The following is a 21590-nucleotide window of genomic DNA, read 5'->3' on the forward strand; positions in this document are numbered from 1 at the left end:
GCATGAATACAAGGCTGCAAAAGGCGACTCACATTGAACGTAACAGAAATATCTAGATACAAGAGAAAAATACAAAATTAAGTACCTATCCCACATCATTATAAAAAATAAATAGAAAGGCTACCCTGTACTAATTAAGCAATAAAAAGATAAAGGATAAATAATCAATAGGAGCTATGGATGAGGTCATAAAGAAATCTACAGACTATCAAGGGGAGTGTTATAGAAAGACATGAATAAATGCACAGAAATACCATAAACGTGGAGAAGAAAATGAAATTTTATAAAGATGAATATTTATAGCCAAGATTGGAAGATTACATGCAAAAATATTGATAGAGCTTATCCTTAGAATTTGTCATCACAAGTGCTTTTTTTTCTTTTTAATATGCATTCTATAAATATAATAACATGAGTTTCTATTTCTATAAAAGTAATATAAATAAAACAAATACAAAGTTTAACAAAATGCACTTTTTCTTAGATTTAAGGATATCAAATTATATTTGGATAAAGTAGAACAGTGAAGAAAAAATAAATTCTATGGCCAAGAATTAAAACACTCAAAAGTAAAGCTAATTAAAGCAACATCAAATGACATATGAAAGGAAATACTATTTAAATGAAACTAAAGAGAAAGTTCATAAATTTTATACACATACACACACATGCAAATATTTGTAGTAAGGGGCACATTAACATAAGAAGGGAAATGACTCTTCAATAACGACTTTGCTGTTTTATCACTTTCTTGACATAGGAAAGGACCCTGTATTATGGCTTGTCCAGGGTAGTTCACCTTTGATCCTCGAGACAGTCCTACGAAGCAGGTACTATAGTCACCATCCCATTTTACAGATGAGAAAAGCAAAATGGCTTTTTGTATTCTTAAATCTGGTCAGTGATGCAGATGTAATTTGTGTTTCATTCTTTTTTGCTAGCTAAATGAATGATACTACCCAACCGCCCAACCCAAGAATTTGGCAGTCTCTTTGAATCCTCTTGCCCTCTTGCCCTTGTTCCTTCATTAGCAAATACATCTTGTGATTTATTTCCTTCAAATCTACCTAGCATTTCCTCTTTAATTCTGACTGCCAATGCTTCTTTAGACCACTGCCTCAGACTCCTTTTCCTAGTCTAAAGGGTTTCTCTAATTCATGCTCTCTTGAAATAACATTGCTCCTCTATCATTGATTTGCTACGTGAAGCTCATTTACCCCTGAGGGTGTTTGATAATTTTTCAGGAAACGAAAATGGAGAAGGGACAAAGGCTAGACTTTCTCAGACTGGTGGCCCTCCAAGAATTAGAATGGAGGTGGATGAGCTTGGAGTGAGAGTCCCAGGTGCCACAAAGCCACAGTTAATTTCAGCCCCTTACCAAACCCTTCCTCAGGTCCAGCCTTCATCCTCAGTCCCCCAGTGGGGAAGCATTCTTAGGAAGAACCACGCCTTAGAGTGTAACACACCACTTTTGGGGGTTTGGAGAAAGAACGACAGGGCAATGACTATGTGAGCCTAATTTGCGCTCACCTGTGTTGCCTCTGCTCCCTATTCAATTGTGTTGCCCAGATTTCACTGGCCCCCTCCGTCTTACAGGTTGAGCCACCGTGGTGTGAGTACCAGTACACCAGGTATGTCATTGATGGGGAAAAGCAAGGGGAAAATTCCAACAGTTCTTTCCCATGTTATCCCCCACAGCCACAGCAGCCGCCTCTGACTCTAGGCTTTAGATTGCACATATCGGAAAGTTCAAAACCATCCCTCTCTCTCCCAGTGGTTTCTCACAACATTTTCCCTATATTGATGATTTCTCTCCATAGTTCCTCCAGGTTGATTTTGGGGAGGGTCGAAGAGGTTTAACATCTAGGTAGGAACTCCTTCCATTCACTCTCTCCCCTGAAACTAAAGTGATCTTTCTGAACAAAGAGAAAAACCAACAAAATAATCCTCCATAAACTGTTCAAGAAAGTTCTCAAGCCCTTAACTACCATTAGTGACCGAAATCCCAAGATTTGCCTTTCATTGCCCAAATCTTAGAGTTTTCCTTCCTTCTCAGCCCAAACACCTGGTGGAAGAAAAGATGGCTGAATTCTCTCAGCCTCAAGTGTTGCTACTGTAGTCTTTGCTACAAGGTGGCACCACTGAGAGAAAAGGGACCCCTTCAGAAGGATCCTGATCCATCAGGACTTGGAAGCTTTGTTTGCAGAGATCCCAACTTACTAAGAGATGAAGAGCAGGGTTAGCCACTCTGTGTTCCATGATTATAGGGTTTTGTTTTGCCCCCACTTAAAAGCCCAAAGTAGAGATGCCAGGAAGAAGGTTCCACCTCCGCCATATGACGTACAAAACCAGCTTGGTCTCTGGGCTCTAAATCCAAGCCAGGGTTGCCATGCTACTCTTCTGCCTTCTTGCGAGCTCACCTTTGGGGCTCTTGGTCTCCTTTCCCACCACGAATCTTAATCAGATCCCTCTGTTCTTCCCAGACAAGTCCCCTCCACTTTGAATTTAGAGGAGCATGATTTGGATTCTTGATGTTTTCTCACCTAAAAGGCCTTGAGCGCGTTATCATGCTAACTGTTTCCTTCTTCTCTAGAAGTTTGTATTCCAAGGCATCTGTGAGTGGGGCAGGCTGATGAACACACACACAAACACACACACACACATACACAAGAAACACACACAGATGCATATAAACCATTTACCTTCACCCTACCAGACTGTGGGTGCACACTTGCCTCATATTTGCAAAATTAAGGTCTATTTAAGTAAAACAATGTTTGCTATGAGGCAACTTATTGCACCTGCCTATCCAGAGAATGAACTAGCAGCTTCCATAGCTCAAAATGAATAACACATGAACAAAATGACCATGTCACTCACTTGCTTAATACTCTCTATTGGTTTTCCATTGCCTTCAAAAATTCACACATTAAGTCAAAATACAATGTAAACTCACTTTATATCCATATAAAAGATGTAAAGTGTTTACTAATCAAAGACACAGACATTAAATAATAATGAGAGGCAAGTTTACACATATTTAACTGGCAAGTAGAAGTTTAACTACCCAACAAAGGCGAGGCATTTTTGAGTCAAGAGCCATGAAAATGTTCATACCCTTAGGCCAAGCAATTTCACCTGTAGGTTCAACTCCAAAGAAGCACTATAAGGAGAGAACCTCATCTATGCACAGACCTCACTGACACACCGAGAACAGGCTGACAGAGAGTGAGCGCTCAGCCAGTGTGTATGGAACACTGGATGGAAGAGAAAGAATGAAGAGAGGGAGAATGAGAGGGAGGAACATTAGAAAGTTTCTAAACATGCAACCATGAAACACTTTGCTAAACGTGGGAACTGCGACTAGCACAACAGTAGGTAACTTGAAAGTGACAATTGTAGAGACCCATGCAGCCATAAGTGGTGGTGGTTTGCGGGGCATGGGGAGCGGAATGCAAAGTTGACCTGGTTTATGCAGACCTCCAGGGAATTCTCTGAGTATACAGGCATAGACTGGAAAGGACTCTGTCTGATGCACCGCATAATCTCTTGGCACAGTCAGTTTGATATATAGGTATGGTGGAAGTGAGGGTAAAGGACCTGTTCTGAATTCTACTAACATTGCAATAAAGTGTCTGTGATAAAACGCAAAGTTGTCAGGGAGCTGGGATGCAAAAAAGGAGATTGTAGCAGCAGCATAGAGCAGTGTCATTCTCAATGTTGGCTGTCCATTGGAACTGCCTGGGAAGTATGAGAAATATAGATGTCTGAGCCCCACTTACAGAGATCCAAATTTGTTTGTTCTGCTTGTGGCCTGGGCATCCAAATGCTGAATCTCCCAGGGTGATTCTACTATGCAGCTAAAGTTGAAGCACATAGACATAGAGCCTTGCAAGCCAAAGCCGGGTCCACAACAGGCAACACCATGGCACCCAGAGGCTTGTGGGAAATGCAGAATTTCAGTCATGCCCTACACTTATTGAATCAGAATCTGAATTTTTAAAAACTCTCCAGGTGAATACATGGATATGCCACTCTGGAAAGCCCTGGCATGGACAGGTAATAGATTTGATTTGGTCTGCCTTTTCTGTGACAGTCATGCCCTTCTTAATTTGGTATGTCAACTTTTGTACTTCAAAACACAGAACGGCCACGTTTTCTTCTGGAAATACCTGCTCTTTCTGAAATCCCTCTGCTATCCTTCGATAGAAATGCAGTAAAACACATTGTATTTACTGGCACAGTTGAAAATGCAAGAGATCACTCAGTTTCTTCCCCCGATTTTAAAATTGGAAGTGACCTTAGGAATTATCTCCAATCACGCTATTTCACAAGGAAGAAATTAATGTCCACAAAAGCTAAGACATTACCAGATGTCACATGGCTAGGAAACAGCAGAGCCGAGTTTTAGAACATCATTTTTGATAAATCAGAAGTTGTCCTTTTGAAAACTTAGTCCTCCATTGTAAAATTCGCTTAGCATTACGTCATATTTACACATCACGGCTTTCTTAGTTTGAAAATAATAATAATATATTTTTTAAAATCCTTAGATGAGTTATCTTGGATGAACCAAATTCTGAGGGGGGTGTGATTATTGGAAACCTGCAATAAGTACTATATCCATTTCTCTGAACGCTGCAGAGAACATTTTCCTCCAAACTGAAATTCTGCTCTTTGGGAAAAACACCAACTGTCCAAACCTAAACCTCTGAATCACAGATGTGGTATATAAAATCTCTCTGATATAACAGAAAGCTGATGAGACATCTGGTTATAAAACTGTTGTGGATGAGATGGGCATAGGACAAAGTCGTGCTGCCGGTACTCAGGCATTCTTATGTGGCAGATATGTGAACTAGCAAGGTAACTAGTAGAGGTAAATGAAGGTTTCCAGAAGCTTCACAAACACATTATCAAAGGTGTGCAGGAAATCTTGCTCAGACACAATGACTGAACTGCATATGGAGGGAAGATGTATCAAAGTGGAAGAGTTAAGAAAAGACCCATGAGGGGTGGGGGAGATAGGGGTCCTGCCCTGTGCTGGGCAGCATAATTCGCTCTTCATTACTACAAGTGTGGGCTGTGGGCCAACAGCATGTGCATTATCCAGGACCTTGTTTGAAATACAGAATCTGAGGCTTCACTCCAGACGCACTGTACACAATTCTTGAGTTTAACAAAATCTACAGAGGATTCATCCACTCATTAAAGTTTGAGAAACACTAGTGTCATACACTGCTTCCCAAATGTGTCTCAATAATGGAATCATCTGAAAGCACAATTCTTGGGTACGACCTTGAGACGTGAATCAGAAGATTCGGAGGAGCCTGAGAATCTACATTCTGTGTGTGTGTGTGTGTGTGTGTGTGTGTGTGTGTGAGGAAGACTGTCCCTGAGCTAACATCTGTGCCAGTCTTCTTCCATTTTGTATGTGGGATACGGTCACAGCATGGCTTGATGAGTCCATGCCTGGGATCCGAACCCACGAACCCCGGGCCACCAAAGCAGAATGCGCAAACTTAACCACTACAGGTGGCCCCTGAAAATCTACATTTTTAACCATCGCCCTTGATGATCCTTATAATAAAGTAAGTATGACAAAGTTGGAAGATCAAGAGCTTCGTGGTCAGAGAGAACTGAGATTGGTGCTCAGTCCTGCCACCAACTGGCTGGGCATCCTTGAAGAAGCTATTTTTCCTCTAAGAGCTGCCTTGTCACACATCAAATGGGGACACAGCACTCCTCTGCAGATTTAATATGAAGACTAGAGAGGCAATCACAAAGCAGGATATAAAGGCTCCACACTTCTGCCTTTCATTAATAGGTGTGAACAGAAGGTGGCTATTAGCCATGTTGTCGTCTCCCATTTAACACCTCAATTTTGTCCTCTGAAAAATGGGGGTGTTAGGTATGGTCTAGGATTCTTTTCATTCATAAAATGTATCTTTACTGAGTAGAAGGCAGGTTCTAGAAACAAAGATGAACTCACAGCCTAGTGGGAGAGTCAGGTAGGTGAACAGGAATATTATAATAGAAACAGAACTTTTGTTCACAAATGAATCATTTCATACTTTCAGATAATGTTTTGGTTAGCTTGTGGGGGAAAGAGATCAAAGCTGCTATTTAATAGCATTAAAATAATCATTATTTCTTTCACATATGCTAACCCAGGCAGAAAGGAGAGCGCTTTCCAGAGCACTGAAAATAGAAGCTTCTCGCAGAGACAAAGGTTTCCTCGTGACTTCAATTGTGGCTGTAAATTAGCCCAGGAGAACACCCCAAACTGTAGCAAAATTATGACCTTATTTAACGTAGGTGCTTTATCAGCTCATCCTTTCTGTCAGTTCTTTCCAACCTGGTGTTTTTCACTCTCCATTCTCCTGTATTAGCCTCTGTTTTATAACAGCTGGAGAATATTTGTCCTCTGGCGGTGGAGCCACCCATCGACACACGCCCCACCCTCCTGAGGCTCAAAGCTGGGACTTCCTAATTGAATTCCCCCCTTCAGGAGCACAAGGTCATGGGATCAATGTGCTGTCAGTGGAGGCTAGGCTCAGGGCATGCTGGCCTCCGGGCATCATTTTAGTCTCTCCACGCTCCCATCTCACAGCACCCCTCGGTCCAAAGCCTGGGGTCTGTTGGTTTAATGAAGTCCTCTGTCGAAATAATAAGTCCGTTCCCTGATGTTTGCTATAACTGCATTCCTGATGGGTTTAAACAAGAAAGTCATCTCTGAGAAACTAGGAAGCCACCCTGTTTTAGGAATCTTACCACTGTTCTCCAGTTTCTGATATCTACCTGTCACTGTATATGCTGAAGTGCCAAATCCCACCCGACCCATTATAAGATAAACTCTACATGGTTCCCATACTTTGACCTTGTGTGGGCCTCACAGGAGCTCTGCTAGAGAAAAGACAGACTTTTTCGTTGCGAAAATGTAGGACGTTTTGCTTGAATATGCCAATAAGTCTCTTTAAACATAGCTCCCTTACACTCTCCTTTAATAATAGCTCCCTTACGTTCTTCTTGAATAATTCAACAATGATCACTGATGAAGGCATCCTTGGATAGATATCTTCAATTGGTTAAGAAAACTTCATTGCTGGAAAATCTTTTCTTACACCTAAGTTGTTAATAAATTAATTTTAGCTTGTAGCTATTAAATGATCTTTGTAGATATTTCATATATCTAGATGAAAATTGTCAATTAATTTTGGATAAAGAATAAGAATCTTTATTTCATAATTTAATCAATGTGACACTTAGGTTTGAAAAAATCATACTCTTGTCTACTCTTTCCACTCACCGTAAAAATTCAGAGTTTGAGCGAATGGAATAAAAAATCTTATCATGTCCTGATATGTTTTGAGGACTATCTGTACACAAGACAGAAAATAATTCAGAAAAGAAGTGATCAATTGCATAAAGAATTTACAATATGAAACTGATTCTTTTTTCTTTTTTTTTTAAGGAAGATTACCCCTGAGCTAGCATCTACTGTCAGTCCTCCTCTGTTTTTTTTTGCTGAGAAAGATTGGTCCTGAGCTAACATCCATGCCCATCTTCCTCTACTTTATAAGTGGGACACCTGCCACAGCATAACTTGACAAGCGATTCCATGTCCACACCTGGGATCCAAACCAGCACACCCCGGGCTGCTGACACGGAACGTGAGTACTTAACCGCTGTGCCACCGGGCTGGCCCCAAAACTGATTATTCTTAATTGCATCTAAAATACTTTTAAAATTTCTTCCCTGTGGTTTGAAGGGAATCTTCTCCAGTAGCAGCTCAATGCTCCATCAGTTTGTTGGCAAGCACGAGCAGGCTTCAAAATGAGAAATGAGTAGGTTCTTATCTTCCCAAATGTAAATTTATATGCTACTTCCTCTCAGAAGCTCTCCCTGACTTCAGGGCCATTGGAGTTTGGAGTCTCCTATGCAGATACAAGCTATTCATTTATAGATTACATAGTCTGGATGATATAGATCCTTGAACTTGTCACATTGAATTGAAGTAAAAAATGCCAATCTCAACACTCTCTCCTATGAGTTTTTCTGAGAACATTCATCACTATATTCCTACCACCTTCTATTCTACCTAGAACATTGAATACGCTCAATGAACACTGGTGGAATGATGGAAAAAATGGAAAAAATTGCCATTTACTTTTTAGCGTATGTAGGATAAGACTAAATATATATTCTATGCCGCTCAGATATGACATATGTATCTACAAACACATTCTATGTCACTCACATATGACATGTATCTCTAAACAAGATATTCCCTGAACAAAATTTAATGCTTTCATTTTTTTTTTCCTTTTCCTTCTTCTAATTTTATCTTTCTCATTTTTTAAAAACTTGCACAGGGATTTTGTATGTAAATATACTTGATGGTGATACCTCCTGTAAGTTTACCAGTAAGGATTTCCCTACTATCCCAAGAGTAAGCTGTGGTGCCCAGTGATGCTCAGCGTTGCCCATCATGGAATCTTATCACACTAGATTGTATTGACTTCATGGTGCTCCAAGTTCTGTGAAGGAAGGAACCATTTTCTCTTGTTTACTACTGAACCCCAGTGCCCTGCATGATGCTGGACACCTAGTAAGTATACTGTATATGTATATGTTTGTGCATAGGACTGATCTGGCTTCAAGCTGAGTTTTCCTGGTATTCATAAAACCACTGGAATAGCCATAATCATAAAAAGATAGACAGAGTTGTAGAGACACACTCCAAGATAAACCAAAAATGCTGTCTATGGCCTCTTTCTATAAAACAAGGCGAGCTTGGTCCTCCTGCCACATTTTCAGTTTTCACAAATAATAGCTAGGCATGTAGGTAACCAAACAGAACCTTAATTGGATGCTGACGTGTACTTCCACAGAGTTGGGGTACAGTGGGGAGAACGCCTGGCTCTGGCAGCCCCCTGCTCAGCCTTCTCATCCAGAACCTGCCAGTACTTACTGACTCAAGGAACTCTCTGCTGACTGGAGGGAAGAGGGGATAACGATACAGAGGTTGCACAATCTTGTGAAATTTATATTAAGAAAAACACACACTACTTATGGTGGTCTGCTTTTCTGTGATTTTGAATTTTGTCTGAATTACAATTAGGGCAGCTATACGTCCTATTTAGCTTGGGGCATTCCTGGTTTATGCTCATTTTGCGGAAGAAATCATTAAAACTTCTCATTATATCCCAAGTGCTTTTGGGTTTGGATGACAATCTATATGGTCGCTCAGGTTAGAATTTGTTGGGGAATTTAAATATGTATATATTAATTGTATATAATTATAAATATATATGTAAGTATATATGTTTAATCTATTTTGAGATAACAAAATATATCCAGAGTTTAAAGGTTTTATTTTTGAGCAGTTGGGTTTTACGGTTCCTGGACCACTGGCATTTTAGGGGAGAAGGGTTAGTGGAGAAATTAAGTGTGTGGACCCTGGAATCAACCTGCTGAGTCTGAGTTGTGCTCCACTGCTGAGTAACGTGAGAAATGCTCTTGGCCTCAGTCATTGCCTCCTCCCTTGCAGGGCTGTGGTGGGTGCCTGACACATAGGAAGGACCATATACACATTACCTAGGCTTACGCTTTCAGCTAGATGTGCTGATGCTCTTCCGGTTTGGGAGTATAATTTATCTGAGCTACACAAAGACTGACATTTTGTTATATGCATAGACAATGTGATTTGGTCCTTAAATCATCCTTTGTATCTTTTAAAAGATGCTCAGACCAAAGTGAATTGGAAAGAAATACCATCCTCAGGAAGGCAAAATGCTGCTGGATGCTCTAAAAGTTAGGCCAGAGCACGAGGCTTTTTGTAGCAAATGGGCAGACTGCAGAAGGGTGTTGCAAATTCCCTCACTGCCCCAGAAGAATAGGCAGAAAGTCCCAGCCGTCTTTGTCCTGTTTTGAGAAGATTTTACTGGAACGCTTGATGAGCCTGCATGGCAGGGCCTGTGGTACCCTTGTTAATGTTGTTTACATCTGGACAGAGAGACCATCTCTAGCTAAAATGATATTTAGGGATATGTTCTTAATTTTTAAAATAAACTTGATGAAACAATCCATAATCCACTAAAATTTCAGTGTATGCCATCACATCTTCCTAGCTCTCTGCAGGAGCTCCCAGATGCTTCAATGGCAACAGGATTGCAGACCCCACAGGCAGGAAGCAGGTGCCTGGGGTGGCAGATGCTGTGGAGGAGCTACCTTAAGAGTCTACAGCTGGAATGGCCTGAACAGTCAGAGGGGAGGAGAGTTTTCTGCCTACTCGTCTCTTCAGGAATTGTCAACAGGGAGAATTCCCCTTACAAACAGTGGCCTCTCGTCTCTGCTTTTCTCCTAAGTCTACTGCTTGAATAACTGAATGACTCTTGATTCTGCAAAGTGTTCTTGCCCGTCATCAGGTAATACTGTGTTTTTAAATAACTCCTCTGGGTCAATTTTCTTTAATTCCCATCGGTGGGTCTAAGTTCAACTCTGAGTACCCAGAAGCCCTGCTATAAGCCAACCGATCTATAAGCAAAGCTGTGAAGATAAAAGAGCAAAACATGCCCCCTACTACATTATCCCGCACTCACTCCACTCAATTCACTGTCTTCATACCAGACCAGTGCACTTGACTCAGCTCAATCCTCACAATGGTCCTGTAAAGTAGTGACATTATTCTCCCCACTTAAGAGATAAGAAAACTGAGTCACAGACAATATGTGTAATTTGTCAGTCTGCTAGTTAGTGGTGGAGCATTGAATCTAACCAGCCAGGCCAAACAGGAATCACTAGGAAAAGCAGAAGAGGAAAAGATCTAGCATTTTTTTTTAAAGAATCTGCAAAGAAATAAAAATATGTTTTTTAAATCATCTTTCTTTCTTTCCAAGTTAAGAAATTTTTTAAGGACATTGTTTTACAGTGAGATCTTCCTGAAATAATCAGAGTAGTGTCAGGAGAGTTTGATGAAGTGATAAGTGATATGTAAATGTTGAGTTCTATTGGCTGAAATAACACTCCAATAATTCTTAAGGTGTTAATTAACAGTAACCTCATTATAAGGGGTTAGGGACAGACCAAAGACCTGTTAGGTCACTATTACATAATTACAATACCTTGCATTTATATAGCACTTTAGTAAATTTTTACTTTCTGCCAAAAAATGGTCAAAAGGCCATTTTATTGTTTCACACGATTATAAAATCAAGATCTCTTTTACATTAATTATACAATTATAGCAAATTACATTGATGTGGTAGGAAAGGGAAAACATTTTTTTCTTCCCCAAGCTATAACTATTCAGCAAGAAGAAAATTTTGGAAAATCAAGAGTTGGTTGCAGAATTGGAAAAATAATAGAAAATAGCTAATTTGTCAGAAATTAAAATTAGCAGTAAGAGATCTGAACCTTCAGAATATACACTGGAATTCTTGTATGTGCCATTTCTCCCCCTTCAAATCTAAGTCTCCTCTTAATGAAATAGGCAGGTGATACCCACTCACGGTTTCTCTCACAGGATTCCGGCAAACGTGCTTTTGCTTGGTTTCAACATGAGTAGAAGAGAGGAGGAAGAAAGGACTATCATACACATAATGCCTGTTGTGCATTTGGAGTTTTCTGCATGTTGCTACTTTCAATTCTTGCATCAACATTTTGAAGCAGCCATTAGTCTCTCTCTCTCTCTCTCCCTCTCTCTCTTTTATTTTTTTTTTAAATAAAGGACTGAAGTTTCTGGTTAAACGACTTGCAAAATAACTCCCACAACCAATATAAAGCTGAGCAGAAATTTTAACTCAAGTCTGTCCATCTCGAACACCTACATTTGCCTCACACACCTCTTACCCCAAGTCACATACAAAAGCTATTTTAAAAAAATTTATGTCAATTATTTGATACAACAAAAAACCAAAATCATAACAACCACCTCGAGAAGCATCATTTCATGCTTCAGTTAGAGCTGCCAGTCAAGTTAGAAAACATTAAAATAACATAACAACCTTTAGCTGTTAACTAAAATGTGTGTTATTATTCTTCACCAAGTGTGCTTTTCTGGTCTTCTGCTTGATATTTAAGCAGCCCTTTTAGAACACCAGCTCAAGTGTAATGCAACAGGTTAAACCAGAAAAAGTAAACTGCTGCCTACGTGTCATGAAGTTGCAAAATTATGTTTGTTGTTCTTTGTTTATTTTCTTTTTGAGCTAATGAGACTATTTTGACAAACTTCATCCACAGAGAAGGAGACGGATGGTTATAACTTGGCTCAGTTCTTCTTGTCAAGGGCAATCAGTAGATTGCCTGTTATGAACATGGCTATTGCAAATTACTCAAATTATGTCTGGGCTGTGGCAAACATTCTCGTGATGAACTTGAAATTTGTCTGATGAACTTGAAAATTCTTCTAAGGCTCTTCCCCTTATTACTCAATTGCATCCTGCAGGGACGCTGTCACTGGGACTGAATTTATAGATATCTCAGCCTCCATCCTCTCCGTCAATGGAGTTCAAGGACATGTGCCAAAACTCCATTTCTACTCTGACTTACTTCAACCACAGGGAATCATTAGCTTTCCCTCTTACAGCACTTACTGGAGAACCATTCGACAAAGAGGACCCTCACTGGGTGGAAGAGCTAATGGACCTCCAAAGTGACAGAGCAAAGCACTGACAGGGATGGTCCTGTCATTCTATATAGTATATTACAGGGATATGGTTACATCGTGCCCAATCAATTTTCTTAAAAATGGAAGCTTTGATTTCAAAACCTGCCCGGGCTGGAGTAGACACAATAAGGAAGAGCAGCTCATTTTAGAGCTGGCTCTACTTTCAATAGCTTCCCCCACTCACCAATTCCTCGGAGCAGTTTACACAGATTACTGCACAGTCCATCAGCCCTTTTCTGCAGTGTTGCCTCGGGCAATGGTTGCTATTGGACAGCTTTCCTCTTTTTCCAGCAGTTCCATATTTCAAATGATTCAAGTGCCTTCAAGTGAATCGCTTGATAGATTTCCAAAATGATCACTACAGGTCAAATTCAGCTCAAATGCTATCCTTTACAAAGTTTTGAAAATCCATTTTTGCAGCAAAGCTGGTGAGACATTTAATGAGCTTCAATTCAGAAGAGACACATCCTTTTAACTTGAATTTGGCCTCAAAACATCTTTGGCTCATTCAAATGCCTCGCCAGCTTTTCAGTTACAATGGCTACTTCTTTCACTCCAGTGAAATATACTGTAGATAGCACCACTGCCCAATTTCTTTAAATTTCTGGAAATGGTATAAAAATAAATATGATATAAAATATCCTGCTTTTATTCAGAATATTTTGATTCAAGGAGTTTGTGCTGACTTGCTTGCCTTCTCTACCCAGCTTCATTTTGTATAGGATGTGTCTTATTATTATTTAATCTAATTTTTTAATGTTTCAAAACACACAAATTCAGCACAGAAAACGGCTGTAAATGAATTATAAATAAAAGAAGGAGCAGACACATTCAAATAGACTTGGTAGTGTTTAATCTAGAAAGGCTTATTTGAAAGTTCTCTTATCAGTCTAATAATAGTGAATTATAATGACCTCCACTTAACAAACACAGGGGCACTAACTTTCTTAATAGAAAGATGAGAAGCAGGGGTCAAGTGTCTTAACCAGGTGTTACATAAATGAAATATATGTGCAATGCAGAGATCTTAGAAAATTCGTAAGGTTCAAAGAAGAAAATAGTTGTAAATCCTATTAGCCTTTCTGTTTAGTTCTTTTTCCAAATTGGATTACTATTGTGTGTTCAACTTTACAATTTTATATCATGATTTTCACACATAACATGATATAATGAGCATTTTCATATCTTTAAAATATTTTGAAAATTCCAGTTATATTGAATTCATCCAAGTATAGGTCTATTCTAATTTATATAGACATGTAAATTCAGACGCTTTTTTCAAAGCTATTACAAATAAACGTGTGGTGAACAGGCTTAGAAATAAATCTACAGATACATTTTTGTAGGCTAAATTCTCACAAACAAGATAAAGATTTTGAAACTTACTGAAATAGTATTTATAGAAAATGTTCAACAAAGTATGCTCCCTCAAGTGGTGAAAATGTTTTTACTGAACCCTCACCAAACTATTTGTTTTGAAAGAATCATTAAATATTTGACAGGCAAACAAAAAAAAAATAATTTGCATTTCTTTGTGGGGCTGAGTTTTTTTCACGTTTCTTGGTTATTTGTATTCCTTTTTAAGGGAAGAGGATGTTCCTCTCCTTTGCCCATTTTCCTACAGAGATTTAATTCCAGTGTTACTCTTAACTGGTTTATGTGACTTCTTCAGAATATTGATTCTTTGCCATATTTGTTGTATGGTTTACTGATAGTTTATGTGCCTTTTTAATTTTGCTTCAGATTTACGATATTCAGATCACAAAACACCGTTGCATCAAGGCTGTTAATATTTTCCTTCCATTACTTTTAGCTCAAAAGCTCCGTTCAAAGGCTGATGTAAATAAATATGCAATTTTATTTCCTGTTTTCATTAAGACTTATTTGTTTATTAATTACATTAACTCTTGAATTCATTAAGAACAACTTTTTCTATAGAGAAAGAAGTAAATTTCAACTTTGATTTGTTTTACCTGATAGTCATTCAAATTTATTGAACAGCCAGTCCCTCCATTTTCCCCCCACTTATGGATCATTCCTTATTCTACACTAAGTTCCACTATACACCAGGTTCTCTTTTACTAACCAGTCAGCCAATGATCTTTGACTTAGGGTGTATTTTACATTCGGCAAGATCAAGTTTGCCTGTTTATTTATTGCTCTTGAAAATCTCTCTGTCAAGCTAGTTTTAGGATCATGGTATTCATCTTAAATTTTCATTAGTTTGCTCTATAATTTCTAATTATTCACAGCACAAGTGAGTTTTTGAAAGATCTGAAAATGCACTGAAGAAAGAGAAAATAACAAAAGGAAAAACATGCAACTTATCCCAAGATTCACACTGTAACATTTTAGAGCACAGACAATTTCCAGATCTCTACCAGAGGTGATCGGTAGTTTTTCTACAATTCTTCCTTGGCAAGTAAACAGAAAAGTGTTAGAGCACGAGAAATTTGTTACAACACAGGAAAATGTTTTCGATTCAGTTTATCATACGATTGTAATTTATTTTTAAAATACTAGAAGATATAATCTTAATTTCTCTCATATTTGAATATAGAAAGGAAACTATTTAAGGGGCTAGATTCACATACACCCCTTTACATTGCTGCTCCGATATACTAAGTTACGTTTTATTTAACTTGAAACATAATCCAGTTAGGAACGTATCACAAAGATACCCCTGGTAGTAAGCCACTCATGCAAAAATACTTCCCTTGTTTTCCTTATTTTCCTAACCATGAAGTATTTCACTTACTCCAAGTGCATCACAAAGTGCTCTAGCCATTTAATTCCTAAGTCCACTTCTGTATGTATTTACTCAACAGTATCTTGGCGATCGGAGGTGCTCAATAAACATTTGTCCAATGGAGAAGAATGAATGAAACATACTACTTAAATGGAGTGCAGTACAAAATGGCACATTATTAATAACTACCCTGGAATTCTTAGAAACAGCTGATGCAGGAACAAATGTAAGCCTTTTATTCACAGCAAAGCCTGGGAGATGAATAGCTGGCACATGCGATGTGTGATTTATTCATACGCACTAGTAGGAGATTTATAGGCATCTATTAACCTACTTGAGCTCCAGTTCTGTCTTAGGCTGGTCTTTTGTCATGATTAGCTATGTTGTGACTCTGTGTTAAATAACAGGTTGTCTGTGCTGAAATATGCGAGAAATATGAAGACAGAAGGCCAAAATTATTATACATGTGCATCATTCCAGCTAAACCACAGATATATCTCTACTCGTACATGTTAAAAAACTTGGACTTGTACCTCTGCACAAAAGCAAAGGAATTTTATTTCTGGACCTGAAATCCATTGTCATAGACTGGATTGTGTCTCCCACGTAATTCCTATGTTGCAACCTAACCTCCAGTAACTCCGAATGAGACCATATTTGGAGAAACGGTCTTTATACAGGTAATTAAGTTAAAATAGGGTCATTAGAGCAGATTCCAATCTAATATGACTGGTGTCCTTGTAAGAAGAGGAAATTTGGACACAGACATGTACGGGGGAAGAAAACAAGAAGACACAAGGAGAGGACAGCCATCTAATAAGCCAAGGAGGGAGGGCTGGAAGGATAGGCTACCCTCATGGCCCTCAGAAGGACACCACCTTGCTGACATCCTGACCTCAGACCGCCAGCCTCCAGAACAGTGAGAAAATACATCTCTGCTGTTTAAGCCGCCCAATGGGTGGTACTTTGTTACAGTGGCCCTAGCAGACAAATACGCCTGTGAACTAACAGAAAACACAGTGAAGCTCTATGCTGAAAAAGACTAAGAATTATTTTGTTCTTTTCAACATTAATCTTAGTTTTGGAAGGGATAAATCCTACATGCCTGCATACTGTGATGGGCCTGGTCTGACCTTCCTTGGGGTAAAACACCACCAGGAAAGTCACTGCTTTAGGGGAGACATTGGATTCATCCCTTCATCAATCAATTGGGAATTCAAACTTAATTCATGGCATCGCCCACTTCCATATGATGCCCCCCTTGGATCGGTAGAGATAACTTGAACTTATGGTTGACTATCTAGAAGAGCATGGGTGCACTTCACGCTTACAACGGGTAGCTCACTCTTGGCTTAGAATGGGTAGCTTCGCTCTTATTAAAGTCACTGTGTGCTTTCTACCTGTGTCTGCACTGACCTAATAAATAGAGCAAGAGAAGACGTATGTGGGGAGGATCCATTTCCACTCCCCTCCATCACCAACCCAGGTTCACAGAGGACAGAAATGGGGTGTAAAGTTCATAAATGGGGTAAATGTAACAGCACTGCCCGAGTCACAGGAAAGCCACCATGTCAAGGGCGAGGAAAGGTTGCAGTTCTGTTTATGCTGACAGAGCATACAGGGCAACTCTTACACAGATCTGCTGCTATCATTTATCAGCTCTTCCAAGCCTGGGCTGCTGCCCACTGGGGCAACTCATCCTCCCTGTGGACTGCAGCTGGCTCTTGGAGCCAGGCAGGATTTGCTGACATGTTCTAAGTTCATAAGGATAAGATGCATTTTTCTGTGCCATCTTAATAAAACAACATGGAATAAAGTTTTATAATAACAGTAGAGAGAGGAAAAAAGTCATAATTTTCCATGCTTCACCATTCAGAATAATTAATTTAATAACTGTGTCATACGAGAAGAGCAAATAAAGAGCAGGAAAGGGGTGTGGATATATATGATCACTGAAGCATATAAAACTGCAAGGAAAAACAAATTACCAGGGTAGTGCTGGAAAGAAAAGCTCGGTGGGAAATATTTTTTGGATGCTAATTTGATTCTTCTTCTATGCAGTCTTAAAGCTGCAGTGTCTACAAACACACTATTTATTTCCACTTGTTTTCATGTTTAGCATTTATAGAAACTTATGTCTCTAAAAACCAATTAAACACCTTCCTGATCTCTACTAGACATTTTCTCTAGGTAATTCTCTACCTAGACTGTAAAAGGACTATGATTTCATTGACAACATCCTGCTGGACAGTGTTTCATCATCAGAGGTGTTCCAAAAAGTATTAAATTAATAAACGAGGGTAGAATCAAAATAAGATGCAGTTTTCTCTGGACACGGTTACAATTTCTGGGGTTCGGTTCACAATAAACATTGAGACGCTAGATCTTCGACGAGCAGCCTGCTTTGTCATCCCACAGTTTGTGGGGTTGCAAGAAGGGACTATTTTTGAGTATGAGCATTTGTGTCTCGTCCCACACCAGAAATATAGACTTTTAAGCGAGTAAATAATTATTTCTATTAAATCAGTAGATACAAAAGTAAGTCTTCCTTTACTTGGTCAGGTAAAACTCAGATCTTATCTACTGTAATTCTATTTATCTTCTTCAATACTAAAGATACCAGCCTTGTCCCTTCTCATATTAAGACTCTTGATTCTGCCATTCAACAGCTGGACCACATGCATCACATTCTACTATATTCCCAGAGCTCAACACCCCCTCCCACTTCCAGGTCTCTCTGATGGCCTGCCCTTAGTGCCAGTCACCACAGTGGCTTACCGACAGTGTTTATGGGATCCAGTCAGGGTTTCGATCACAAAGCACTCGCCATCATTGAGACAGTATGCAAGGTCCTTGTCTCGGCAGGGTTTGAAGTGCTCGGATCGCTCGGTGGAATATGTCGTCGTGTCTGTCAAGGGAAGCACACAGACAAAGGCTGTTAGCAGTGCATTCTGACACCACCAGCTCCTGTCATTGGCCTCATGTGGTTATTGGGGCCTTCTCATGGGCACTGACCCTGAAGACTCTAGACAGATAGAATGGACCCTCCGCTGTACTGAAAAAACGCAACTGGGTATGACTACTTTATAGACTGAATGTTGGTGTCTTCCCAACATTCATATATGGAAACCTGTTCCCCAGTGTGATGGTATTAGGAGCTGGAGCCTTTGGGAGGTGAGTAGGTCATTACGGGATTAGTGCCTTTATAGATGAGATCCAGGCGTGCTCCCTCGCCCATTCCAGTCATATGAAGACATAGGAAGAAGATGGCCCCTTATGAACTGGGAAGTCCTCACCAGACTGAATCTGCAGCCACCTTGGTCTCAGACTTCCTAGCCTCCAGAACTGCGAGAAATACATTTCTGTGGTTTATAAGCCACACAGTCTATGGTGCCCTGTTATAGCTGCCCACACTGACTGAGACAACCACGGCATTCAGTTGTCTTATGTCTCCACTGGCTTTTAACAATTGGGATCACTCCAGATGAGCCTCATCTAAGGACACGTTAACAGTAAAAGCTGATGATCCTACAGTCAAACACCTCAAATTCACTTTCATTAATTTTAGTTTTAACAAACACAGTATATGAAGGATTGAAACAACACTCGTTTCCCTTTATTGTTGCCAAATATCATTAAACATCTAATCAATGTATATTGTGACTGTTCTGTGGAAACCAATGTCAGTTCTGTGTGTGCGTTTTTGTTTTTGTTTTTTAGTTACAGCTGTAATTGGCTAATAGCTAAGCCAATTATTCGTCACTTTCTCCTTTTATTATGTAATTAAAATGCAGATGTTCCAAATTCTGAAACAGAATCTCAAATGTGAAGACCGTTTCTGGTAAATATTTAACAGGACCAAATTATTGTCATTTTTTATCATTGTCCTAAACATGTATTTTTTAAAATCATAATTACTTACATTTTTAATGTAAGTTATATGTCTATATCTGCTTCGCAAACATGAAACTAATCATAAGAATGTGCCATCTCCTGGACACAGACTCTGTTGTCACCTGTAGACATCCTGGCTTCAGAGTTTTAAGCAACTAAAGTGTTAGTACCAATTCCACTGCGACATTAAAGAGAAAACATATTTAAAAAGTCAAAGTGAATAAATGATTCACCATTTACGGTCTTTTAATTTCCTTTTGATAGGTCTAGATACATAACAATGATCAACAGCATGGGCTATTGGACCAGCTTACCACCTGGAGGTCACCATGCCCCTCATCCAAACTGAGGTGATAGTGATTGTTCTAAAAGGATGTTCACTCATGTCCTTCCCACATCTAAAAATCCTCAATGGGCCCCATTCCTACAGGAATTACTCCAAATTCCTTAGTGGAGCAAAGAAGGACATAGGCCATGAGGGATTTTGCCTGTCTAGTATCATCTTCCTGCACCCTGAAACACATAACTTAATGTCCAACTATTTTTCTATTTCCCCAAACACCAAGAACTGGCACGCTCCTCCTTCCTCCTGGACCACTCTTTCATTGCTGGAAGACATCCAGAAATCCTTCAGAGCTTACAGCATCTTCCCCGTGTGTCCCCCTAGCGCCTTTTATTGCTTGCATCCCTACATTCAGTGCTGTGAGTAACCGCTTGTTCACATGTTTATCTGGTTCTTTAGTCTGTGACTTCCTTGAAGTCAGAGGTTGAGCGTTCATCAGAACTGGAGCTCAGTAAAAAAGTCTTCAATAAACGTGATCACTCCAACACACTAACAGTTTAAATCCATTGATGAAAGACATGATCATTAAAGACATTATAATCATATAAAAGCTAGTGCATACCTTACAACAAACAAATTCACATTAATGTTATCATTCTAGCATACCCATTTTAATATTGGTGAATATTGCAAAACCAAACATTGTTTTCAGATTCACATGAACTCTTGCTCATACACTACTCATACACTGTGAGCATCAAAAAATCCACTTCTAATCTCCTCTTTCTTGTTGGTACAATGGGAACTTCATTTTTCCACTTCAAAATATCTGCCTATTAATACTCTGGCATGAAATAAAAGCTGTACAAAACAGATGCATTTTCTGTTTTCCAGGACATCTCCTCTATGGGGAAGATTTGTTATTTAAGACAGTATGTGATAAACAGTTACACAGAATCAACCCCTCTTTCTATGGAAAATGTTTAAAATTCAAGAGCTCCCAGCACAAAACTCAATATGAAACACCACACAGTTGATGGCTACTCTGACTGCTGGAGTATATTAACTCATGATCAGTTAGTTAAGTTTTCCTTTAATATCTTATTATGCGTTTATTGATGTTCACTGATCATTCCTCTAAGAACAGCTTTTCATTAACATAACCTACAGCATAAAAAGTGAGATCCTTATTTTACAATCAGTGGTTTTAACAAGCTGGAGACTCCAACAGCAATACAATGGCAAAGCAATTACAATCAATTAGTTTCCATCTGACAACTACTGTCTCCAGTGGTTACCGTCCCATTCTACCAACTGCTTTCCCCATCACGTTATCATCTATCAGCACATCACACAGGATCAGACCCAGGTAAACGCGTCTGCAAAAGTCCAAGGAGGGAGACTAGAGAGATGTCAAGCTTATCATGTACTCAGGTGTTCCATTTCCACAGCTTAGTGAATCTCAAAATTAATTTAAAATATACATGCTTATCCATCGCAATGCCTTGACTGATTTCAAAGAAAACACCATTATCAAGTATTGTTAATAACAATATGATCAACAATAATAGAACGTTGGGCTGGATCCTTCTATAGGTAAATAAGCTGCAATTATCAATAAATTTGAATTCTTAGAATTTACCCAAGCTTTTCACTATGTGGTATCCACATAGCACTACTCATGTAAAATTACAGAGGCACCGGGCAAGGTAAACAAAATCCACCATGAGGTGAAATTTTACACTTGAAAGGCATCACACCAAATATGTGGATGGAAAGAGGAAAATTCCTTAATGAAACCGCTAGGTTTCTATGCTAACTCTAAAACCACCTACAGATTTTTGTAAAATACAGGCGCCCCTTGGGACCCACAGAGGAGTGGTTCCAGGACCTCCAGCAGAGGCTAAAATCCACAGATGCCCAAGTCCCCACAGTTGGCCCTCCATATCTGCGGTTCTGCACCTGCATATTCAACCAACTGAAGATCGAATTAG

General features: G+C 39.3%; 1 protein-coding gene and 1 long non-coding RNA gene across 15 annotated transcripts in view; one reads left to right on the plus strand and one right to left on the minus strand.

The window, feature by feature from the left end:
- NRG3 (neuregulin 3) overlaps nucleotides 1-21590 on the minus strand; it is a 1011269-nt gene that overhangs the window by 548802 nt on the left and 440877 nt on the right. For all 14 annotated transcript variants that reach the window (XM_070265734.1, XM_070265759.1, XM_070265717.1 and 11 more), the window contains exon 2: nucleotides 18198-18327. In XM_070265734.1, the coding sequence (XP_070121835.1) occupies nucleotides 18198-18327 (130 nt within the window). The remainder of the gene's footprint in view (nucleotides 1-18197; nucleotides 18328-21590) is intronic.
- On the plus strand, nucleotides 8545-10401 carry LOC111775015 (uncharacterized). The gene is made up of 2 exons (XR_002810446.2): nucleotides 8545-8611; nucleotides 10134-10401. It is a non-coding gene; the product is annotated as an uncharacterized lncRNA (long non-coding RNA).

Source organism: Equus caballus, chromosome 1 (assembly GCF_041296265.1).
Source record: "Equus caballus isolate H_3958 breed thoroughbred chromosome 1, TB-T2T, whole genome shotgun sequence".
Lineage (NCBI taxonomy): Eukaryota > Metazoa > Chordata > Mammalia > Perissodactyla > Equidae > Equus > Equus caballus.